This window comes from Salmo salar, chromosome 13 (genome assembly GCF_965601325.2).
Source record: "Salmo salar chromosome 13, fSalSal1, whole genome shotgun sequence".
NCBI lineage: Eukaryota > Metazoa > Chordata > Actinopteri > Salmoniformes > Salmonidae > Salmo > Salmo salar.
The window spans coordinates 55,633,798-55,659,722 of record NC_138303.1 but is presented as its reverse complement, the minus strand read 5'-3'; the positions used below and the strand labels follow the sequence as shown (position 1 = coordinate 55,659,722).

Below are 25,925 nucleotides of genomic sequence, written 5' to 3'. Positions count from 1 at the left end.
CAGTGCGGATGGAGTTATTATTTTACTTCTCACTGTGGCATCTGTAGTGTTGTGAACAAAACACACATTCATACAACTTTCACAGTAGTGTTTCCTTACTGGGAGTTTCAGTAATATCTACGATGACATTTGAAATAGATTGAAAATAAATAATGAAATTGTATTATGCAATGGAGCTTGCATATTGCATTAAAGCTTCCATCGTTTCAGAGACGGCCAGACTTACCAGGTTAGCCAATATGTAGTGATACTTTTTTAGGTTTTTCTTCTGAGCAGCGATCTGGAAAGGATAATAGAAAGGAAAATTATGTAATTTGGATCAAGCATTTTGCATCACGTCTAATTAAAATGAGGCTATTTCATTACAGATGTGGATTGAAGCGTCCCATTAATCGTGGTCATCCCAAAATAGGAGCTAATTGGTCCCATATTTTAGGAATTAATTGCTCATCACCCATCTCTGCCTGGATGTCTGAGTAAAATATCAGGGCTCAGTAGAAAATGGGCAGCTGGGACAACTCACCGTGGAGGGCTGGGAAGGATCTGGCATATGTCACTGTGGGAAGCCCAATTAGATCTTTAATGAATACATGTGCACAATCTGCATCAAAATCACTAGTACACCTGTGATTGACAGGCCCGGGACAGCCTCTGGCTGGGGGACACAAAATGAAGCAGCCATCAGGGTTAATTGAGCCTGACCTCTGATTTCCAAATGCTCATCTGAAACCTACATGTTTGTGAACATACTAATTTCACTAGCTCTCTGCTATTCAGACACCATGGCTGCGTTTACACAGGCAGCCCATCTCGTATCTTTTTCTACTAATTTGTATTTTCCAATAATTGGCAAAAGATCAGAATCGGGTGACCTGTTGGCAAAGTGGACACAGAGGAACATGTATGAGTACAGGGTCTGTTCTGCTCAATATCTTCATGTTGATGTCATCAAATTCTAACATCAGCATACAGCTTCTGTCCATTGGAAAAAGACAGTACTAAAGAGATCTTACATATTCAAAATAGCTCAAAGGAACTATTCTCTCTCTAAAACAAGATACACTACATTTATAAAAAGTTTTTTTTTTTAAATATACTCACTGAGGGCGATGACATTTCCAGTACAGTAAATTACTGTTACCAGGGAACTGTTGTTGTTCCCGGAGAACAGACTGATGTTATGATCTAAATCATACATATCTTTCTCTTCACTACAGACCTCTCTCCACTATCCCCTGTCCAGTGACCGGCAAAGTATAGCACAGAGACACTATCAACATTACAATGTGTTCAAACTGAACCCTTTTAACTGCTTACACTCAGGGGAATTGGACTTTATGGATAGAGCTAAAAGGAAGTGTTTCGTACAGAAGAAAATATGGAAATGCATAACCATGGTTGCAATTTTAAAAACAGAACAGTTGAGATTATGGGAACATTAGACTAAACGTGAGGACACAACAGCTCACTTGACACAAGATGGAATACAATCATTACTTGATTTTATGTGCATTTGATATTTCCTGTACTTTTTGCTGCATTTGTTGAGAACTAAATCTGAAAATACACTCAGTAACAATATTCTTGGAAAATTTGGGGTAGGAACTGTCCAAAGTGTGCACAGTTCCTAAGTAATTTCAATGCACTTTTGTGACACAAAGAGTCTTCAACTACAAAGTGCTTTTTGAGCTCTCCTAGCTGTGTCGTTGAGGAACTAGAACAAGCACACTTAGTTTTGTTTGGAACACAGGCCTGCATCCCCGCCTTTACACAATTACTGTTGTTTACACAATCCAAAAACGGCCCATTATAAATCGCAATCTGGGTCAGGGGGAATCATTTGGAAGCGTGTTCTACTGCCAACATGACTAGTTAAATTATAAAATACAATCTTAGTGTTAGGCTTTTCAGAAAAGCTTGTTGTCATTATTGTGCGCATAGAATGGAGTAATTAACGCGTTCAGATGTGCGGTCCATCTCAAATTTTCTTAAAAATACGAACATAGAACATAGAACATAATTTTCTTAAAAATACAAACCCTGAGTTGTTCAGGACAACTCAGGGTTTAACACCATGGCATCTTGTAACTGTACATCAAACAGTGATCATGAACGTTAACACTGTATATTACTTGAGTTTTATGGAAATGTGAAGTGCACTTTGACTCACTGATGTTTGGCTTGTTTGTGACATTAGAGCGGAATTTATAATCCTTAATGTCTCATCTTTCAAAATACATCGAGTCCTCATAATTTACAGCATTTCCCTTACTCAGACAACAAAAAAATTGCAAAAGTTGCCCAATTACCAGGAGGGATGGGAGCAACTTCTTGTTGCGTGCACAATGTTCAAGTTCTGAACAGTTGTAAAGCAAAACCCATACAGAGTTGCGAAATACATTTCCTGAGCTCTAATGTCATGTATAACGTTACTGCGTTCCAATTTAGGCACTTAGTGTCCAAATCTGCCATTTTCAACCAGTATAAAGGTAGAAGTGTAAAGGGCTACCTGAACCCTTGTCAATACCTTGAGTTGGAAAACTTAACGTAATGATGACGCCGTGAGTCGAGAAGCAGGTGCAGGTAAAACGTTTAATGAAACAAGACAGTAACAGAAGCGAGGTAACATGAACACAGGTGCAATACCAACTGAGGAATGAACAAAAGGAATGGACCTATAAAGGAGAGGTAATGAGGTCCAGGTGTGAGTCATAACGATGAGTGCCAGATGCGCGTAATAATTCCCAGGACCAGTGGTTCGTATTCCGGCGACGCACGCCGGAGGGCAGGAGCAGACATGACAGTACCGACCAGGAGGATGACCCCGGGGACGAGGAGCGGGTCAATTCGGGTGGTGAAGGTGGAAATCACAGATGATGTTGGGATCCAGAATGTCCTCCACCGGAACCCAACACCGCTCCTCAGGGCTATACCCCTCCCAGTCCACCAGATACCGGAGCCGACCCCCACGACACTGGGAATCCAGCAGAGATCTGAAAGCATACGCCGGACTGCCCTCGATGTCCAGGGGGGGTGGGGGGGGGGTGTCGTGGGGGACAGCAGCCACTAGGGGACCAGGAACCACAGGCCTGAGAAGGGAGACATGAAACGAGGGTGAGATACAGTAGTGATTGGGCAGCTATAACCTATACGTCATCTCGTTGACCCTCCTTGAAAGGCCTTGAAAGGCCCCACAAATCAGGGGCTCAGTTTCTTGCAGGGCAGGTGGAGGTTCCTGGTAGAGAGCCAGACGTGATCCCCAGGGTGGAACACAGGGGTCTCACTGTGGTGGCTGTCTGCCTGTTCTTTTTTTACGATGGACGGTGCGCTGGAGTCTCAGGTGAGCGTCGCTACACACTTCTGCATGCTGGAACCACTCAACCGCAGGAGCCTCGGTCTGGCCCGGAGTCCATGGGTCGGCTGAAAACCCAGAACATACTGGAAAGGAGTCAACCCAGTGGAGGAGTGTTGCAGCAAATTCTAGGCATACTCTGCCCATGGAAGGAATTGTGCCCACTGCCGGTCCAGACAGTGACTCCTTAGGAACCTCCCCAGCTCCTGGTTCATCCTCTCTACCTGCCTGTTGGACTGAGACTGATACACAGAAGTGAGGCTGACCGTGACCCCGAGCTTCTCCATGAAGGCCCTCCATACTCGTGATGTGAATTGGGGGCCACAGTCAGAGACGATGTCCTCCAGAAGACCATAATGACGGAAGACCTGCTTGAAGAGTGCCTCACCAACCTGGAGAGCAGTGGGGAGACCTGACTTCGAAAATCTATCCACCACCACCAGAATGGTGGTGAAACCGTCAGAAGGGAGATCGGTTACAAAGTCAATGGATAGATGAGACCAGGGTGGCTGAGGCACGCGAAGCAGTAGGAACTTCCCTGCTGGAGAATTCCAGGGAGACTTGATATGGGCACATACGGAACAGGAGTTGAAATAACAAGTGACATCCTGTGCCAAGGTGGGCCACCAGTACTTCTCAGTGATGGAGTGGATGGTGTGAGAAATACCTGGATGTCCAGCGACGACAGCTGCGTGTGCCCAGGTCAGCAGCCGATCCCTTATCCTTGTAGGAACATAGGTGTTCCTGGGAGGACAGTTCAGGGGTGCGGGCTCCCTCTCCAGAGCCTGGCGACTCTCCACATATATGTCCCAGACCACAGGAGCTACTATGTCCAAGACCACAGGAGCTACTACTCGGGAGGATAGGATTATAGGCTCACCCAGGACAGGGCCCTCTCCCGAATCATAGAGGTGGGACAAGGAATCGGCCTTGGTGTTCTTTGAGCCTGGGTGACAAGTTAGTGTGAAGTTAAACCTGGTGAAGAAAAGGGCCCACCTGGCTTGGCGTGGATTCAGACTCCTCGCTGTCCATATGTACTCCACGTCCCTTGAGAAGACAAAAGGCCTCATCGGCTGCTGGACCTCACACCAACCTATGGGGGCCTCCCTTAAGGAGAGAGCTGAAATTCCTGATGATCGACGGTAGAAGTTGGCAAACCCCTAAATCCGTTGTAGCCCTTTAAGTGTGGTTGGGACTGGCCATGACCTGACTGCATCTACTTTCTTGTCATCCATCTTCACTCCCTGCTGGCTGATTTGGTAACCCAAGAAGGAGACCGCCCTCTGATGGAATTGACACTTCTCAGCCTTGACGAACAGTTGATGGGCTAGGAGGCGTTCCAGGAATGCTCGAACGTGTGTGATGTGATCCTCCAGATTAACTGAGTAGATGAAGGTGTCATCAATGTATACGATCACCTGGCGTCTGAGCAGGTCCCTGAACACCTCGTTGACGAATGCCTGGAACACGGCATTGGCTAAGCCAAGGGGCATTACCAAGTACTCGTAGTGACCAGACATTATGCTGAATGCAGTCTTCCACTCATTCCCCTCCCGGATGCGGATGAGATTGTAGGCACTCCGCAGGTCCAATTTGGTGAAGAAGCGGGCCCCGCGGAGCTGCTCGATGGCAGACGGCACCAATACTTCATCAAGTCCTCTGTAACCAGTGCAAGGGTGTAATCCTCCACCCTTCTTGGCCACGAAGAAGAACCCAGCTGACGCAAGAGAAGTAGACATGCGGATGAACCACTGTTGGAGCGCCTCCTGAATGTAATCCTCCATGGCCTGGGTCTCAGGCACAGACAGAGGGTAGATGCATCTGCACAGAGGTGTTGCATCAGCAAGCAGGTTGAGGGCACAGTCCCAGGGGCGATGAGAGAGACAGGTGGCCCGGGTCTTGGAGAATACCGCCCTCAGATCCTGGTATACCTCCGGGATGTTGGGCTGAAGGGCAACCAACGTTGAACCACAGGGAACAGGTCCTCTGACATTCAGGTTACCAGTCTGTGATTCTCATCCTCGCCATGAAATGGTGGGGTTATGGCGTTGAAGCCAAGGTAGGCCAAGGATGATCTTGTGAACTGGTGATGAAGGGGATATTCTCCTGATGATTGGACTCCACAGTGAGGGTAAGTGGTTGAGTGATGTGTGTAATGGTTCCGGATCCTAATGGCCAACAATCGAGGTCTTGCACTGGAAAATAGAGGAGAGCGGGTATGAAGTAATATTGAGAGAGGCGGCAAGGGTCTGATCTATAAAATTCCCTGCGGCACCGGAATCCACTAAAACTGTTGACACAGGACATGAGGGACAGTCAACCAATGAGATGGACACCAAAAAGAGCCTAGCAGGAAGTGATGAAGATGGAATATTCACTCCTGGCCCAGGGGATGGCAGATCACGTGACCGTCCCTCTGTTCTAGTAGATACAGGATTCGGACGTGCTGGAGTCTGTACCCTCCTTGACCACAGTACATACAGAGCCCCAGTTGTATCCGTCTGCAGCACTCCGCCACGGGGAGGTGTGTGACCCCTACCTCCATGGGTTCAGGCTCTGATTCCGAGTGTTCGCTGAAGGAGGGAGAGAAGCGATGAGAGTGCCGACACTCCCGGACAAAGTTATCAGCGCGTCCAGGGTAAGGTTGTCATCTCGGCAGGCCAATTCCGTCTGGACCTCGTCGTGCAGACCTCTTCTAAATAGTGTGCGAAGCGCTGGAAGGTGAGCGCGTACTCAGCAGCCGCCTGATCTCTCTGCCGTGATTGAAGTAGATGCTCACTTCCCTCTCTACCCTCCGGGGGATGATCAAAGATCCATTTAAACAGAGCCATGAACCCCTCATGAATTTACTTCCTCTCTTCGACTGCCGTAGCCCATTCCAATGCCCGCCCTGTCAGCAGAGAAATAACCGTGGCAACCTTACACCTCTCGTGGTATGGGTTTCCATCTGGTGTGTAAAATAAAGTGTGCACTAAAGTAAGAAGCCACGTCATTTGGATTGGGTACCGTCATATTTCTCTGGGAGGGATAAATGGGCATCGCTGACCTGAGCAGTTTGCTGAATGGGCTGTTGGGCTGGCTCACTGGGTAGGCTGGTTCTAGAGTATTCTCCACCTCCCGGAAATGTTCGAGATCCTACAAACTGCGAAGGACCTCATCCATGGGCATCCCCAGTTGTGCCATCTGGTCATGGTGCTGAAGCAGAAGGTAACCCTGTTCGTCGACCGTCTGAGAGATATCCTGCTGCTTCCATTGTTTGAGTTGGTATTCTGTAACAATGACACCGTGAGGCAAGAAGCAGGTAAAACGTTTAATGAACACAACAAATGTGAAACATGACAGCGTGACAGAAGCGAGGTAACATGAACACAGGTGCAATACTAACTGAGGAATGAACAAAAGAGACCTATAAAGGGGAGGTAATGAGGTCCAGGTGTGAGTCATAACGATGAGTGCCAGGTGCGCGTAATGATGAGTGCCAGGTGTGCGCAAGGATGATTCCCAGGACCGGTGGTTAGTATTCCAGTGCCGTCGCACACCGGAGGGGAGGAGCAGGAGTAGACGTGACACTTAAGAGGAGAAAGGGTTATTTTGTCACTCTAGCTGAGTGGTCCTCTTGTTGGAGTGAACCCATCCCATCATTGAAGTAATGTGTCTAGTTTACATCTATCTCCCTTTTCATTACTGGACAGTCTGTCAATCCAATGTTATTTACCAGGTTGAGGATCATGTTGAGTCTCTCCAGCTCACAGTCCAGGATGATGTTGTACTCCTTCTTATTCTCTAGGTCCTGAACCACCTTCAGGAAGGCCGCCTGATCCATACCACTGTCCAGGTTCACTGATGTCACCTGCCATGTCTTTTCTGCTGCCGTGTCCAGAATCTTCTGGAGTACTGTCAGGCCTAAATGACAAGAAACACCAAAGGTAAATACTAATTAGTCTGGGCATATTTGAGTAAACCAAACTTAGGTATATATATGTAATTTCTTTTCATCCTTTGTAGCCACTTAAATTGCATTTACACCTGCTTACTTGACTTCACCTACTGTATGGAGCAAGTCACAACAACCTACAAAACCTATTGAATTGACAGAGTTGATTTTCTCTAATCAGCTTCTATAGTAGAGTGCCTTCATAAAGTATTCACTCCCTTTGACTTTTACAGCCTGAATTTAAAAAGTATTAAATGAAGATTTTGTGTAACTGGCCTGCACACAATACCCCATAATGTTAAAGTGGAAATATATTTTTCAAAAATGTATTAAAAATGAAAAGCAGAGTCAATAAGTATTCAACCCATTTGTTATGGCAAGCCTAATTAAGTTCAGGAGTAAAAATGTGCTTAACAAGTCATATAATAAGTTGCATTGGCTCACTCTGTGGACAATAATAGTTTTGAACATTTTTGAATGACTACCTCATCTCTGTACCTCACACATCCAATCATCTGTAATGTCCTTCAGTCGAGCAATGAATTTCAAACACAGATTCAACCACAAAGACCAGGGAGGTTTTCCAATGCCTCTCAAAGAAGGGCACCTATTGGTAGATGGGTAAAAAAAGACAATGAATATCCCTTTGAGTATATTAATTACACTTTGGATGGTGTCTCAATACACCCAGTCACTACAAAGATACAGGTGTCCTTCCTAACTCAGTTGCCGCAGAGGAAGGAAACTGCTTAGGGATTTCAATGGTGACTTTAAAACAATTACACAGTTTAATAGCTGTGATAGGAGAAAACTGAGGATGGAACAACATTGTAGTTGCTCCACAATACTAACCTAAATGACAGAGTGAAAAGAAGGAAGCCTGCACAGAACCCAAATATTTCAAAACATGCATCCTATTTGCAATAAGGCACTAAAGTAAAACTGCAAAAAAATATGTCAAATAAATGTACTTTATGTCCTGAATACAACGCATTGTGTTTCGGGCAAATCCAACACATCACTGAGGACCACTCTCCATATTTTCAAGTATGGTGGTGGATGCATCATGTTATGGGTATGCTTGTCATCGGCAATGACAAGGGAGGTTTTTTTTGGACAGAAAGTGAGGGCCGCACCAACCCAGAAGATTGGGTGATCTCGCTCTCTGGGGCCGACTTGAGTAAAGTCTTTAATCAGGTCAATACCCACAAGGCCGCGGGGCCCAATAGTATTTCAGGGTGCTTTCTCAGAGCATTTGCAGAACAGCTAACCCGTATACTCAAGGTCATTTTCAACCACTCCTTGTCCCAGTCTGTAATCCCTACATGTTTTAAGATGACCACCATCATTCCTGTTCCCAAGAACTCGAAGGCTTCATGCCACAATGAGTACCGGCTTTAGCACTCATATCTGTAATCATGAAGTGCTTAGGCGAGGCTGGTTATGAGACACATCAACTAGATCCATCCAATTTGCATACCGTCCCAACAGAGCCATAGACAACGCAATCTCAATTGCACCCCACACTGTCCTCACCCAACCTAGATAAGAGGAATACCTATGTTAAAAATGCTGTTCATTGTTTATAGCTCACTGGTCAACACCATTGTCCCCTCCAAGCTCGTCACCAAGCTTAGGACACTGACGGAGTGAGACTGAACACCTCCCTCTGCAAACTGGATCCTGGACTTCCTGATGGGCCGACCCCAGGTGGAGAGGGTAGGCAACATCGCCTTGCTAAGCTGACCCTCAACACAGGGACCCCACAGGGGTGTATGCTTAGTCCCATCCTGTACACCCTGTTCACCCACCATCACAAGTTTGCTGACGACAAGACATGGTAGGCCAGATCACTGGCGACGATGAGAGCATACAGGGAGGTGGTCAGTGACCTGGCAGTGTGGGGCCGGAAGAACTACAGGAAATTTGGGCATGAGCACACCCTCATCCACATTGACGGGGCTGCAGTGAAGCGGGCCAAGAGCTTCAAGTTCCTCATGTCGAAATCACTAAGAACTTAAAATGGTCCACACACATGCACGCAGTCGTGAAGAGAGCGCATTGAAAAGGTTTGGCATGGGCCGTCAAATCCAAAAAAATATATACAGTTGCACCATTGAGAGCATCTTAGCTGGCTGCATCACTGCTTGGTATGAAAATAGCACTGCACTCAATTGCATGGTGCTACAGAAGGTGGTGCAGACAGCCCATTACGTCACTGGCGCCGAGCTTCATGCCAACCAGAACCTCTATATCAGGCAGTGTGAAAGGAAGGCCTGGAAAATTGTTAACAACTTCAACCACCCAAGCCATAGACTGTTCTCTCTGCTTCCGCACGGCAAGCAGTACCAGTGCATCAAGTCTGACGTCAACAGGCTCCCGAACAGGTTACTGCTATGACTGCTAAGTAGGTAACAGCTGAGTTGACATTTTGTATTTTATTCTTATTTTTTTCACTGTCTATTCACATGACCCTACACACTAATCACATTGATACTCAAACACACATACAAACACTCACTCCATAATTTGCTCTCACACACATAACATGCACATGCATGTATAGTGACTCTACACACATCCACTCACATACAGTCATCATATACTCTGCTGCCACTGTTTCATATATCCTGATGCCTAGACACCTTAGCCAAATACATTTAAACTCCGTTTTTCACAATTCCTGACATTTAATCCTAGTAAAAATGTCATGTCTAAGGTCAGTTAGGATCACCACTTTATGTTAAGAATGTGAAATGTCAGAATAACAGTAGAGAATGATTTATTTCAGCTTTTATTTCTTTCATCACATTCCCAATGGGTCAGAACTTTACATACACTCAATTAGTATTTGGTAGCATTGCCTTTAAATTGTTTAACTTGGGTCAAACGTTACAGGTAGCCTTCCACAAGCTTCCCACGAGTTGGGTGAATTTTGGCACATTCCTCCTGACAGAGCTGGTGTAACTGAGTCAAGTTTGTAGGCCTCCTTGCTCGCACACACTTTTTCAGTTCTGCCCACAAATGTTCTATGGGATTGAGGTCAGGGCTTTGTGATGGCCACTCCAATACCTTGACTTTGTTGTCCTTAAGCCATTTTGCCACAACTTTGGAAGTATGCTATTTTGTGAAGTGCACCAGTCCCTCCTGCAGCAAAGCACCCCCACAACATGATGTTGCCACCCCCGTGCTTCGCAGTTGATATGGTGCTCATCGGCTTGCAAGCCTCCCCCATTTTCCTCCAAACATAATGATGGTCATTACGGCCAAACAGTTTTATTTTTGTTTCATCAAACCGGAGGACATTTCTCCAAAAGTACAATCTTTGTCCCCATGTGCAGTTGCAAATGGTAGTCTGGCTTTTTTAATGGCGGTTTTGGAGCAGTGGCTTCTTCCATGCTGAGCGGCCTTTCAGGTTATGTCGATATAGGACTCGTTTTACTGTGGATATAGATACTTTTGCACCTGTTTCCTCCAGCATCTTCACAAGGTCTTTGCTGTTGTTCTGGGATTGATTTGCACTTTTCGCACCACAGTACGTTCATCTCTAGGAGACAGAATGTGTCTCCTTCCTGAGCGGTATGACGGCTGCATGGTCCCATGGTGTTTATACTTGCGTACTATTGTTTGTACAGATGAACGTGGTACCTTCAGGCTTTTGGAAATTGCTCCCAAGGATGAACCAGACTTGTGGAGGTCTACCATTTTTTTTTGATTTTCCCATGATGTCAAGCAAAGAGGCACTGAGTTTGAAGGTAGGCCTTGAAATACATCCACAGGTACACCTCCAATTGACTCAAATGATGTCAATTTATCTATCAGAAGCTTCTAAAGCCATGACATCATTTTCTGGAATTTTCCAAGCTGTTTAAAGGCACAGTCAACTTAGTGTAGGTAAACTTTTGACCCACTGGAATTGTCATACAGTGAATTAATTAAGTGAAATAATCAGTCTGTAAACAATTGTTGGAAAAATTACTTGTATCATGTACAAAGTAGATGTCCTAACCGACTTGCCAAAACTATAGTTTGTTTACAAGAAATTTGTGGAGTGGTTGAAAAACGAGTTTTAATGACTCCAACCTAAGTCTATGTAAACTTCCGACTTTAACTGTATACTACCACCGTTCAAAAGTTTGGGATCACTTAGAAATGTCCTTGTTTTTGAAAGAAAAGCAAATTAAAATAACATAAAGTTGATCAAAAATACAGTGTAAACATTGTTAATGTTGTAAATGACTATTGTAGCTGGAAACTGCTTTTTTAAAATGAATATCTACATAGGCGTACAGTCTAAAGAAGGCCAGTTTTATTGCTTCTTTAATCAGGACAACAGTTTTCTGCTGTGCTAACATAATTACAAAAGTGTTTTATAATGATCAATTAGCCTGATAAAATGATAAACTTGGGTTAGCTAACACAACATGCCATTGGAACACAGGAGTGATGGTTGCTGATAATGGGCCTCTGTATGGCTATGTAGATATTCCATTAAAAGTCAGACGTTTCCAGCTACAATTGTCATTTACAACAGTAACAGTGTAGACAATGTATTTCTGATCAATTTGATGTATTTTAATGGACAATTTTTTTTGCTTTTCTTTCAAAAACAAGGACATTTCTAAGTGACCCCAAACTTTTGAACGGTGGTAGTATACAGTTAAAGTAGGAAGTTTACATAGACTTAGGTTGGAGTCATTAAAACTCGTTTTTCAACCACTCCACAAATTTCTTGTAAACAAACTATAGTTTTGGCAAGTCAGTTAGGACATCTACTTTGTACATGATACAAGTAATTTTTCAAACAATTGTTTACAGACTGATTATTTCACTTAATTAATTCACTGAATGACAATTCCAGTGGGTAAAAAGTTTACCTACACTAAGTTGACTGTGCCTTTAAACAGCTTGGAAAATTCCAGAAAATGATGTCATGGCTTTAGAAGCTTCTGATAGATAAATTTACATCATTTGAGTCAATTGGAGGTGTGTATGTATGTATGTATGTATGTATGTATGTATGTATGTATGTATGTATGTATGTATGTCGATCCAGTATCCCTTCACATTGTAAATATGGTACTGGTACTGACCCTGTGTATTGTTTGCTTGCTTACTTTATCATGTTCTTATTCTTATTTCTCCTGTGTTTTGGTTTTAACTTGTTATTTTTAGTTTTACATTGTTATTGTTACTTCATTGTTGGGTTTAGAGCTTGCAAGAAAGGCATTTCTCTGTGCATGTGATATCAAAACTTGAAACTAGAGCTAAGCACTGGCAAAGTCCTACAGGATAACCTGGTTCAGTCTGCTTTCCAACAAACGCTGGGAGCCAAATTCACCTTTTAGCAGGACAATAGCCCATAACACAAGGCCAAATGTACACTGCAGCTGCTTACCAAGATCTCATTGAATGTTCCTGAGTGGCCTAGTTACAGTTTTGACTTGAATCGGCTTGAAAATCTATGGCAAGACTTGGCTGTCGAGCAATGATCAACAATCAACTTGACAGAGCTTGAATAATTTTGTACAATCCCGGTGTGCAAAGCTCTTACAGACTTACCCGGAAAGACTTGCAGCTGTAATCACTGCCAAATGTGTTTCTAACATGTTTCATTTTCAGTACATTTGCTGGCGCCGACAGAGATGGCCGCCTCGCTTCGCGTTCCTAGGAAACTATGCAGTTTTTCGTTTTTTATGTGTTATTTCTTACATTGTTACCCCAGGTAATCTTAGGTTTTATTACATACAGTCGGGAGGAACTATTGGATATAAGAGCAACGTCAACTCACCAACATTATGACCAGGAATACGACTTTCCCGAAGCGGAACCTCTGTTTTGCCCACCACCCAGGACAATGGATCGGATCCCAGCCAGTGACCCAAAACAATGACGCCGTAGAAGGGGCAGACGGAGCGGTCTTCTGGTCAGGCTCCATAGACGGGCACATCGCGCACCGCTCTCGAGCATACTAGTCGCCAATGTCCAGTCTCTTGACAACAAGGTAGACGAAATCCGTGCAAGGGTAGCCATCCAGAGAGACATCAGACACTGTAACGTTCTTCGTTTCACGGAAACATGACTCACTCGAAACACGCTATCGGAGTTGGTACAGCCAGCTGGTTTCTTCACGCATCGTGCTGACAGAAACAAGCATCTTTCTGGTAAGAAGAAGGGCGGGGGTGTATGCCTTATGATTAACGAGACGTGGTGTCATCATAACAACATACAGGAACTCAAGTCCTTCTGTTCACCTGACTTAGAATTCCTCACAATCAAATGCCGACCGCATTATCTACCTAGAGAATTATCTTCGATTATAATCACTGCCACATATATCCCCCCAAGCAGACACATCGATGGCCCTGAACGAACATCATTTGACTCTATGTAAACTGGAAACCACATACCCTGAGGCTGCATTTATTGTAGCTGGGGATTTTAACAAGGCTAATCTGAAAACATGGCTCCCTAAATTCTATCAGCATATCGATTGCGCTACCAGGGCTGGCAAAACTGTAGATCATTGCTCTTTTAAGTTCCGCGACGCATATAAGGCCCTCCCCCGCCCTCCTTTCGAAAAAATCTGACCACGACTCCATTTTGTTGCTTCAAGCCTATAGACAGAAACTAAAATTAGAAGCTCCCGCGCTCAGGTCTGTTCAACGCTGGTCCGATCAATCAGATTCCGCGCTTCAAGATTGCTTCGATCACGTGGACTGGGATATGTTCCGCATTGCGGCGAACAACAACATTGACGAATACGTCGGTGAGCGGGTTTATTAGCAAGTGCATCGGCGATGTCGTACCCACAGCGTCTATTAAAACATTCCCAAACCAGAAACCGTGGATTGATGGCAACATTCACTCAAAACTGAAAGCGCGAACCACTGCTTTTAATCAGGGCAAGGTCACCGGAAACATGACCGAATACAAACAGTGTAGCTATTCCCTCCGCAAGGCAATCAAATAAGCTAAGCGTCAGTATAGAGACAAAGTAGAGTCGCAATTCAACGGCTCAGACACGACAGGTATGTGGCAGGGTCTACAGTCAATCCGTCGCGGACCAGGATGTCTTGCTCCCAGACAGACTAAACAACTTTGCTCGCTTTGAGGACAATACAGTGCCACTGACACGGCCCCCTACCAAAAACTGTGGGCTCTCCTTCACTGCAGCTGACGTGAGCAAAACATTTAAATGTGTCAACCCTCGCAAAGCTGCATGCCCAGATGGCATCCCTAGCTGCGTCCTCAGAGCATGCGCAGACCAGCTGGCTGGTGTGTTTATGGACATATTCAATCAATCCTTATCCCAGTCTGCTGTCCCCACATGCTTCAAGAGGGCCACCATTGTTCCTGTTCCCAAGAAAGCTAAGGTAACTGAGCTAAATGACTACCGCCCCGTAGCACTCACTTCCGGCATCATGAAATGTGCTTTGAGAGACTAGTCAAGGACCCTATCACCTCCACCCTACCTGACACCCTAGACCCACTCCAATTTGCTTACCGCCCCAATAGGTCCACAGACGACGCAATCACACTGCACACTGCCCTAACCCATCTGGAAAAGAGGAATACCTATGTGAGAATGCTGTTCATCGACTACAGCTCAGCATTTAACACCATAGTACCCTCCAAACTCGTTATCAAGCTGGGTCTCGACCGCGCCCTGTGCAACTGGGTCCTGGACTTCCTGACGGGCCGCCCCCAGGTGGTGAGGGTAGGTATCAACATCTCCACCCCGCTGATCCTCAACACTGGGGCCCCACAAGGGTGCGTTCTCAGCCCTCTCCTGTACTCCCTGTTCACCCACGACTGCGTGACCATGCACGCCTCCAACTCAATCATCAAGTTTGCAGACGACACTACAGTGGTAGGCTTGATTACCAACAACGATGAGACGGCCTACAGGGAGGAGGTGAGGGCCCTCGGAGTGTGGTGTCAGGAAAATAACCTCACACTCAACGTCAACAAAACAAAGGAGATGATCGTGGACTTCAGGAAACAGCAGAGGGAGCACCCCACTATCCACATCGATGGGACAGTAGTGGAGAGGGTAGAAGGTTTTAAGTTCCTCGACGTACACATCATGGACAAACTGAAATGGTCCAACCACACAGACAGCGTGGTGAAGAAGGCGCAGCAACCTCAGGAGGTTGAAGAAATTCGGCTTGTCAACTAAAACACTAGCAAACTTTTACAGATGCACAATCGAGAGCATCCTGACGGGCTGTATCACCGCCTGGTACGGCAACTGCTCCGCCCATAAGCATAAGGCTCTCCCGAGGGTAGGGAGGTCTGCACAACGCATCACCGGGTGAAAACTACCTGCCCTCCAGGACACCTACACCACCCGATGTCACAGGAAGGCCAAAAAGATCATCAAGGACAACAACCACCCAAGCCACTGCCTGTTCACCCCACTATCATCCAGAAGGCGAGGTCAGTACAGGTGCATCAAAGCTGGGACCGAGAGACTGAAAAACAGCTTCTATCTCAAGGCCATCAGACTGTTAAACAGCCATCACTAACATTGAGTGGCTGCTGCCAACATACTGACTCAACTCCAGCCACTTTAATAATGGAAAAATGAATGTAATAAATGTATCACTAGCCACTTTAAACAATGCCACTTCATATAATGTTTACATACCCTACATTACTCATCTCGTATGTATATACTGTACTCTATACCATCTACTGCATCTTGCCATCTTGATGTAATGTATCACTAGCCACTTTAAACAATGCCACTTTCATATGTTACATACTCTACATTACTCATCTCATATGTATATACTGTACTCTATACCATCCACTGCATCTTGCCTATGCCGTTCTATACCATCACTCATTCATATATTTTTTGTATGTACATATTCTTATTCATTCCTTTACACTTGTGTGTATAAGGTAATTGTTGTGAAATTGTTAGGTTAGATTACTCGTTGGATATTACTGCATTGTCGGAATTAGAAGCACAAGCATTTCAATACACTCGCATTAACATCTGCTAACCATGTGTATGTGACAAATAAAATTTGATTTGAAAAAAAAACAACGTTGTTTTCACTTTATGGGGTATTGTGTGTGTAGATGGGTGAGAAAAAACAAACAATTTAATCAATTTGGAATTGAGGCTGTAACAAAACGTGTAAGTCAAGGGGTGTAAATACTTTCTGAAGACACTGTACATACTATGTGTACTCTTGCCTTTAAAGCCACCTTGGTAAATAAACGGGTATTATAAATTCATAATGCTTTTTGATCAGGAGTGGTTTGTTTAGCAGAGTGCCACTGCATAGAGAGAACAGAGGATATCACCGAGCTAAACAGCATACTGCGTGCGAGGCAGAGCTGCCCAGGTTGTTTTCACACCAGTCACCTGAAATCACTGTCACCACACCTAAAATTGACAGCCAAGCTGAGGCACCATGCTGCTGTCTGCATGCCTATTTATTCTCCTCAGCCAAATTAAATGTGCTGCTTCGTATCTGCTTTCCCAAAGGCCCAACGTTTAAAAATTTACAAATTTAGCATTTCAAATGGCTTCCACCCCGTTCAATACTGGAAATGGAAAGGCTGAGTATTTTGAAATGAGGAAGACAAGAAGGAAGTATGTTTGAAGACAGTTAATCTGAAGACATTATGCAGTTGGGGGTGATCATAGTAAAAAGGGCCTATGAAGTGGAGAGAACTACTTCAGTGGCCCCCCTCTCCCTGTCCTTCCCCCACTCACGTCTCTTCTCTCCTTGAGGAACATGACTTGGAACTTAGATGGGTGACGTGCGACTGCAGCTGAACCATCTGAATTAATGCCATTCCTTCCCTGTATAAATGCCTTTCCTTCCCTGTATCAATAACACCGGCTCATCAATATTCCCCCCATATAAATTCCCTCCGATTTAAGTTCACCCGTATGTTTAATGATGTGGTGGAGGAAGTGAGGCTTGGGTTTTCTTTCTAGTGTACCCTTCTGTTTATGTAAATCCGTTTTGAAGCAGAAGTATTAGCATGAAAATAAGGATCTTCTGTTCTGAGACAGTGTTTCTGACATATCGTACACTCCCCTACACATTTAATGTATTTGGACAGTGAAGCTAAAATGTTTAATTTCGCTCTATATTCCATCATTTTTTTGGATAAAATGTGTCAGATGAGGTGACAGTGCAGAACGTCACCTTTTATTTTAGGTTATTTTCATACATATTTTTTACCACTTAGAAATGAAAGCACTTTATGTACAGTTGAAGTCGGAAGTTTACATGCACTGAGGTTGGAGTCATTAAAACTCGTTTTTCAACCACTCCACAAATTTCTTGTTAACAAACTATAGATTTGGGAAGTCAGTTAGGACATCTACTTTGTGCATGATACAAGTAATTTTTCCAACAATTGTTTACAGACTGATTATTTCCCTTATAATTCAATGTATCACAATTCCAGTGGGTCAGAAGTTTACATACACTAAGTTGACTGTGCCTTTAAACAGCTTGGAAAATTCCAGAAAATGATGTCATGGCTTTAGAAGCTTCTGATAGGCTAATTGACATCATTTGAGTCAATTGGAGGTGTACCTGTGGATGTATTACAAGGCCTACCTTCAAACTCAGTGCCTCTTTGCTTGACATCATGGGAAAATCAAAAGAAATCAGCCAAGACCTCAGAAAAACAATTGTAGATCTCCACAAGTCGGGATCATCATTGGGAGCAATTTCCAAACGCCTGAAGGTACCACGTTCATCTGTACAAACAATAGTACGCAAGTATAAACACCATGGGACCACGCAGCCGTCATACCGCTCAGGAAGGAGACGTGTTCTGTATCCTAGAGATGAACGTACTGTGGTGCGAAAAGTGCAAATCAATCCCAGAACAACAGCAAAGGACCTTGTGAAGATGCTGGAGGATACAGGTACAAAAGTATCTATATCCACAGTAAAACAAGTCCCATATCGACAAAACCTGAAAGGCCACACAGCAAGGAAGAAGCCACTGTTCCAAAACTGCCATAAAAAAGCCAGACTACGGTTTGCAACTGCACATGGGGACAAAGATCGTACCTTTTGGAGAAATGTCCTCTGGTCTGATGAAACAAAAATAGAACTGTTTGGCCGTAATGCCCATCATTATGTTTGGAGGAAAAAGGGGGAGGCTTACAAGCCGAAGAACACCATCCCAACCGTGAAGCACGGGGGTGGCAGCATCATGTTGTGGGGGTGCTTTGCTGCAGGAGGGACTGGTGCACCTTACAAAATAGATGGCATCATGAGGCAGGACAATTATGTGGATATATTGAAGCAACATGGAGCAGTGGCCATACCAGGCAGTGATGCAACCCGTCAGGATGCTCTCGATGGTGAAACTGTAGAATCTTTCTTGAGGATCTGAGGACCCCATGCCAAATCTTTGCAGTCTCCTGAGGGCGAATAGGTTTGTTATGCCCTTTTCACAACTGTCTTGGAGTGCTTGGACCATGTTACTTTGTTGGTGATGTGGACGCCAAGGAACTTGAAGCTCTCAACTTGATCCACTACAGCCCCATCAATGAGAATTGGGGGCATGCTCGGTCCTCTTTTTCCTGTTGTCCACAATCATCTCCTTTGTCTTGATCACGTTGAGGGAGAAGTTGTTGTCCTTGCACCACACGGTCTGGTCTCTGACCTCCTCCCTATAGGCTGTCTCGTTGGTGATCAGGCCTACCACTGTTGTCATCATCAAACTTAATGATGGTGTTGGAGTCGTGCCTGGCCGAGTGAACAAGGAATACAGGAGGGGACTGAGAACTCACCCCTGAGGGGACCCGTGTTGAGGATCAGCATGGCGGATATGTTGTTACCTACCCTTACCACCTGGGGGTGGACCGTCAGGAAGTCCAGGATCCAGTTTCAGAGGAAGGTGTTTAGTCCCAGGGTCCTTAGCTTAGTGATGAGCTTTGAGGGCACTATGGTGTTGAACGCTGAGCTGTAGACAATGAATAGCATTCTCACATAGGTGTTCCTTTTGTCCAGGTGAGAAAGGGCAGTGTGGAGTGCAATAGAGATTGCATCATCTGTGGATCTGTTGGGGCGGTATGCAAATTAGAGTGGGTCTAGAGTTTCTGGGATAATGGTGTTGACGTGAGCCATGACCAGCCTTTCAAAGCACTTCATGGCTACAGACGTGAGAGCTAAAGGTCGGTAGTCATTTAGGCAGGTTTCCTTAGTGTTCTTGGGCACAGAGACTATGGTTGTCTGCATGTTGGTATTACACTCAGACAGGGAGAGGTTGAAAATGTCAGTGTAGACACTTGCCAGTTGGTCGATGCATGCTCGGAGTACACGTCCTGGTAATCTGTCTGGCCCTGAGACCTTGTGAATGTTGATCTGTTTAAAGGTCTTACTCACATCGGCTGCAGGGAGCGTGATCACACAGTTGTCCGGAACAGCTGATGCTCTCATGCATGTTTCAGTGTTACTTGCCTCGAAGCGAGCATAGTAATTTAGCTCGTCTGGTAGACTCGTGTCACTGGGCAGCTCTCGGCTGTGCTTCCCTTTGTAGTCTAATAGTTTGCAAGCCCTGCCACATCCGACAAGCGTCGGTGCCGGTGTAGTACGATTCAAATCTTAGTCCTGTATTGATGCTTTGCCTGTTTGATGGTTTGTCAGAGGGCATAGCGGGATTTCTTATAAGCTTCTGGGTTAGAGTCCCGCTCCTTGAAAGCGGCAGCTCTACCCTGTAGCTCAGTGCGGATGTTGCCTGTAATCCATGGCTTCTGGTTGGGGTATGTATGTACAGTCACTGCGGGGGGGACGTCCTCGATTTACTTATTGATAAAGCCAGTGACTGTAGTGTACTCAATGCCATCGGAAGAATCCCAGAACATATTCCAGTCTGTGCTAGCAAAACAGTCCTGGAGTTTAGCATCTGCTTCATCTGCCCACTTTTTTATAGGCCGTGTCACTGGTGTTTCCTGCTTAAATTTTTGCTTGTAAGCAGCAATCAGGAGGATAGAATTATGGTCGGGGGATCTGGGCCTGGTTGGGTGTCTGTAGTATATCCCTCTCGTCCGACTCATTGAAGAACTCCTCGTCCAATTTGAGGTGAGTAATCCCAGTTCTGAAGTCCAGAAGCTCTTTTCGGTCATAAGAGACGGTAGCAGCAACATTATGTAGAAAACAAGTTACGAACAACGGGGCAAAAAAAATGTGCATGGTTGGTTAAGAGCCAATAAGATGGCAGCCCTCCCCTCTGGCGCCATCATGATAGCCTACGCTGCTATCATGTCAAACAAGGAGGACAGAATCACACGTACGCAGTTGAAATACATTTTAAACCAACAAACAAAATGTCTACAGGAAGCTGTTAAAACTGCAGGAAAATAGCTTCACAAGCTTTATCCAAATACTGGCTGATTCAATAAAAAAAAGAATGGCCGATCTGACCAGAGAGGTCCAGGACCTGAAAAAACTGTGCATTTCTCTTAAGGAGAGCTTGATGACTTGAAAAAGGACTGCAGCAACATGAGAACTGTGAGTCCTCGAGAAAAGACATCAACGCTGTCTGTAAATCGATGTTAATAATGATAGAGAGCAGGAGAACCTAGAAGGAAAATTAAGGCAAAATAACTTTGTTGAGGATGGAATCCCAGAGTCTCCACATGATACCTGGATGGAGTATGAGGAGAAAGTGAGAAAAATCATTGATAACCTGGAGATGGATGACCATCCGGTTCTTAGTCACCTCCCTGACCAAGGCCCTTCTCCCCCGATTGCTCAGTTTGGCCGGGCGGCCAGCTCTCGGAAGAGTCTTGGTGATTCCAAACTTCTTCCATTTAAGAAAGATGGAGGCCACTGTTTCCCTGTTTCCCTGTGGCTCAGTTGGTAGAGCATGGTGTTTGCAACGCCAGCATGGTGTGTGCAACGCCAGGGTTGTGGGTTCGATTCCCACGGGGGGGGGCATAAAATGTATGCATTCACTACATTTACATTTTAGTCATTTAGCAGACGCTCTTATCCAGAGCGACTTACAGTAGTGAATGCATACATTTCATACATTTTTTTTCTTCTGGTCCCCTGTGGGAATTGAACCCACAACCCTGGCATTGCAAACACCATGCTCTACCAACTGAGCTACACGGGCACTACTGTAAGTTGCTCTGGATAGGAACGTCTGCTAAATGACTAAACTGTAACTGTGTTCTTGGGGAACTTCAATGCTGCAGAATTGTTTTGTTACCCTTCCCAAGATCTGTGCTTCGACACAATCATGTCTCGGAGCTCAATGGACAATTCCTTCAACCTCATGGCTTGGTTTTTGCTCTGACATGCACTGTCAAGTGTGGGATCTTATATAGACAGGTGTGTGCCTTTCCAAATCATGTCCAATCAATTGAATTTACCACAAGTGGACTCCAATCAAGTTGTAGAAACATCTCAAGGATGATCAATGGAAACAGGATTCACCTGAGCTCAATTTCGTGTCTAATAGCAAAGGGTCTGAATACTTATGTGAATAAAGTATTTCTGTTTTTTATTTGTCCCATCGCTGCAACTCTCGTACGGACTCGGGAGAGGGTAAGGTCAAGAGCCATACGTCCTCCAAAACATGACACTGCCAAGCCGCACTGCTTCTTGACACACTGCTCGCTTAACCCGGAAGCCAGCCACACCAATATGTCAGAGGAAACACCGTACAACTGGCGACCGAAGTCATTGTGCATGTGCCCGTCCTGCACTTTTCCAAAAATGTGAGAATTTTTTTTTCTTTCACTTTGTTGCTATGGGGTATGGTGTGTACATTTTAGAATAAGGCTGTAACGTAACAAAAGTGGAAAAAAGGGAAGGGGTCTGAATACTTTCTGAATGCACTATAAGCTGGAAGTAGAAGCCTAAGCCTAAATTGTTGTCCATTACTTCAATTAGGGGATGGTGGTAGGGTTAGGGGAAAAACAATAAAGTTGGAAAATATATTTAAAAATCTATATATTTATGGAGGATTGGAAGTCATGCAGACAATTGAAAAAAATAAATCTCACTTCAAAGAGGCCCCCATTCTACCTTTACCTCAGGGCCAGAGTGACTATCTTCAAATAACATTTTTGATCAAAACAGACAGTCTCCTACAAAGTACCACTGCTAGGCAATCTTGTTAAGGCAACAATTAACAATACAGCTAAAACAAAAGTATCAGATGCAATTTAAACACACCACCTTCAGCTCTGACCTGAAAATGACCCACCTGATAAATTACTTTATATTTCATCAGGTAAGTAGGCTACTAAGCATTTTCATACGCTATAGTATAGAGGCAATTCCAGGCATTGTTAAAAAGGCAAGCCGCTACCTTTAGGATTTGGTTGGAGGATCACATTCAACTTTTAGGTGCCGTCACCACCACCTACTGTACTGGTGTGTGACCTACCTACATTAAATTCTTCATACGGTAATACAAAATTATTAGCCCTCTCAACAACAAAAAAACACCACCCCATTCCACTATTTAACCCTATCTAATCCTCCTCCAGACCAACGGTCTGAGAGGACAGAACACACTCGAATTCTGTCATTCAGTCCCTGAGCAAGGCAGTTAACCCGGGTGCCGATGACGTGGATGTCGATTCCGAGGGGTTAGGTTAAATGCGGAAGACACATTTCAGTTGAATGCATTCAGTTGTACAACTGACTAGGTATGCCCATTTCCTTTTATCACTCAACGCCCCCTGCAACTGTTTTGTAGTAAATCCTCGCAATCCCAAGTACTTCTCAGCTGGTGCCACGACAACCTTTATTTTCTGTGACTTCTGATCCATTTATGCAGTACAATTGACAAGCATGGCTATGAATGCTAAAAAGCCCACCTTACTGAAGCACATATTCTTCCCATCGCTCTCTGTCTACTGACAGGAATCCTTTCAGTATCCCTCACCCTGCAACCATCTTCCTCTACCACGCTCTTCACTGCTTCGGCATACGACACTTTCTCTACTACTCTAACCCTGGCAACCTCAACCTGCCTTTCTCTCACCGGACACCTCGGATCTCCAGCCCCATTGGCACCCCCACAACTTTCTTCACCGATACTACACATTCCTTCGTCTCATGCCCTCCTGCACACTTTTCCTATCTAGGAATCTCCCTCCTACACACTGCTGCAACATACACATAAACTTGACACCTTAAACATTGTAGTATTTCAGAACAAAAGCTCTCAAGGGATAACTTACACTTCCTAACTTGTCCTTGTCAGGCAAAGACTCTACATCAAAACACAGCAGGACAGACAATCACTTCTCTGTTACCCCACGCTCTCCACCTGTGTCGCACCAAATGGCGGGCGTCACAGACACCGGCCATATTACATTTCTGATCCTCCTCAACACTTAATGCTACCTCTGTTATCACTTCTTTTAAAGGCGCCCTGCTCCGGAGAGCAAAGAAAGTCACATTTCTTGTCCCTAATCATGTGATCTGTAGCACCCTCTCCCTCTGGACTGAAGAAACACAATAAATCATCACTATTCCACTCCGAGTTACTCTCACCAACTCAAAAGTCCCCAACCTCTTTTCCACCCAACCTTACACCACATTCGGATCAGCCAAAATGCAAGGATCAATTCTCACCACAAATCTCACTCCCACTGGGCCAGAATTATCCTTTTCATCCTCGGGACGAGGCCCGACCTCGGCGGTCCTTACTGCACGTACTACATCCATACTTTCGGTAGGTTCCATCTCTGAGAAACTAGAACCTGTATGCCTCTTTTTGCACTTGGCGCCAACCTTCCTCACCACACCGCTTCCCTCTACACCCAGCTCCTTCTCAGCAGTCATCACTGTACCGTCCCCACAATTAATTCACCCTTACTCTCTTCACGTTCACTTTCCTTCTCTAACTCTTCCAAAAGTTCCGTGTGATCCTCCATTCCGTATTCCCTCAAAACATATTCCACTTTTTTTATTTTTTCCTTATCCGCCATCTTCTCCATCACCAGATCTTCCAGAAGTCTTGTGCACTCCCCACTCCATTTTTCTTTGTCCTTTCGTCTTGTCCAAGGCCACTTAAGGCAAGCCTTCTCAACCTAACCCTAGAGTAAAATACCCATAGACTTAGACAACATTAGTGCCCAAAAGCCTGTTTTAGCATGAGGACTTCCACCAACTGGGAGGGACTCAGACGCCATAACAGGACAGATAAAATGAAGTGTGCTTTAAATACCTGAGAAAGGTGCACTAACTGAAGTGGAAGGAGACGGGGGTCTGCAATGCAACCAAGCGTCTTGATTGGTTGGGAAAATGGCAGTAGTGTGCTAGGACATTGATAGGTGATGTGAAGTTGGTGGTGAGAACAGTTCACTTGAGATGGCTGGCCTTTTTTTTTACAATAATGAAGTTGAAATGATCCTTATTGTTAGTCAAGTAAAACAGTAACTATGGGTTAGTGGTTAAGTTCACTGGGCCAGTAACTGAAAGGTTTCAGGTTTGAATCCCAAAGGTGGCAAGGTGGAAAAATATTCCATTCTGCCCTTGAGCAAGGCAGTTAAGCCCTAATAATTGCTCCCTGGGTGCAGATGTTGATTAAGGTAGCCCCCCAAAACCTCCTTGGCATGAACAAAGTGGGAGATGATTTCTTTCGTTGTGATGTGGGAGAGATTGTTGTTGTTTTCTCTGGCCCTCTGTTTATAGTAGTGTTTGTTGTCTGAATCAACCAGTGGGCGACCTCAGGACCAAAGTCCTCAGAATTATCTCTAAAACAACAGCTTTGTTCAGGAGGAAGAGCATAAGATGACATTTAGGTCTGGGTAGAGAGGAAATTATAAATATAGATATCTTTCTACACCGCATATGATTTGCATAAACATTAACAATGCATATAATTTACCAAAAATACCCAAGTACACCCAAATGGAGATCATACATTTGGAACCACAGCAAGCTGCTGCCTTTTCTATATCAAGCTATCACTGGAGCCATGCAGTCTATGTATTAATGCACTCATAAAATTAGTCACAGCTTTTAATTTGTATGCAAATAGAGCAATTACATTATGCATTCGTGATGCACAGGGCTAAGAATTTTTCCTGACCATGTGACCTGACAAGGAAAATCTCCTAGTGATGTGTGCTATGTATAATACTTTTGTCTTTGCATTCATTAGCAGTAAAAACCAAATATTTCATGCTCTGAGAGAGATTGAATGGTTAACTAAGTCTGTTATTTTCTGTCATATACAGAAACAGAAAGTGACGTTTTTCTAATTTTAGTTGCGACATGGATTACGCAACAGATGATAAAAGTAGGTTGTCAGAAGTAACAGTGAGGTTGAAATGCATTTAATGTTAATTAAAACACTTTGTCGAATCAAATTTTTAAACTGCCTCTGCTCGCCTTGCGATACACTTCCTGTCGTCTCTGTACAGGCACATAGAGCTTGTCTCAGCAGCTGTGAAATTGTCTCACACTGGAGAGCAAACCAGCTTTATCATCCACTGAGCAGCACTAACCTGCAGATAAACTAGGGAGACAAACTCTGTGCTCCCTCTATCTGTCTAGCGCTAGCAACGTGTCACACCACTGCAGCAGTGAAACGGAAGAGATCAGTGTTGGGATTGGCAAAGAAAGCAGCCTGGGCTCCTATCGGCCCCTTTCTCTGCTGCTTTCA

General features: G+C 44.6%; 1 protein-coding gene across 4 annotated transcripts in view; it reads right to left on the bottom strand.

Moving 5' to 3' along the window:
• Window positions 1-25,925, bottom strand: part of LOC106567417 (glutamate receptor 1) — a 93,003-nt gene that overhangs the window by 31,929 nt on the left and 35,149 nt on the right. For all 4 annotated transcript variants that reach the window (XR_001320064.3, XM_082960206.1, XM_014136625.3 and 1 more), the window contains exons 4-5: window positions 7,068-7,255; window positions 227-280 (exon numbers count right to left, since the gene is read on the bottom strand). Coding sequence is in view for 3 of the 4 variants with exons in the window: in XM_082960206.1 (XP_082816332.1) it covers window positions 227-280; window positions 7,068-7,255 (242 nt within the window). In the remaining variant the exon portion in view is untranslated. The remainder of the gene's footprint in view (window positions 1-226; window positions 281-7,067; window positions 7,256-25,925) is intronic.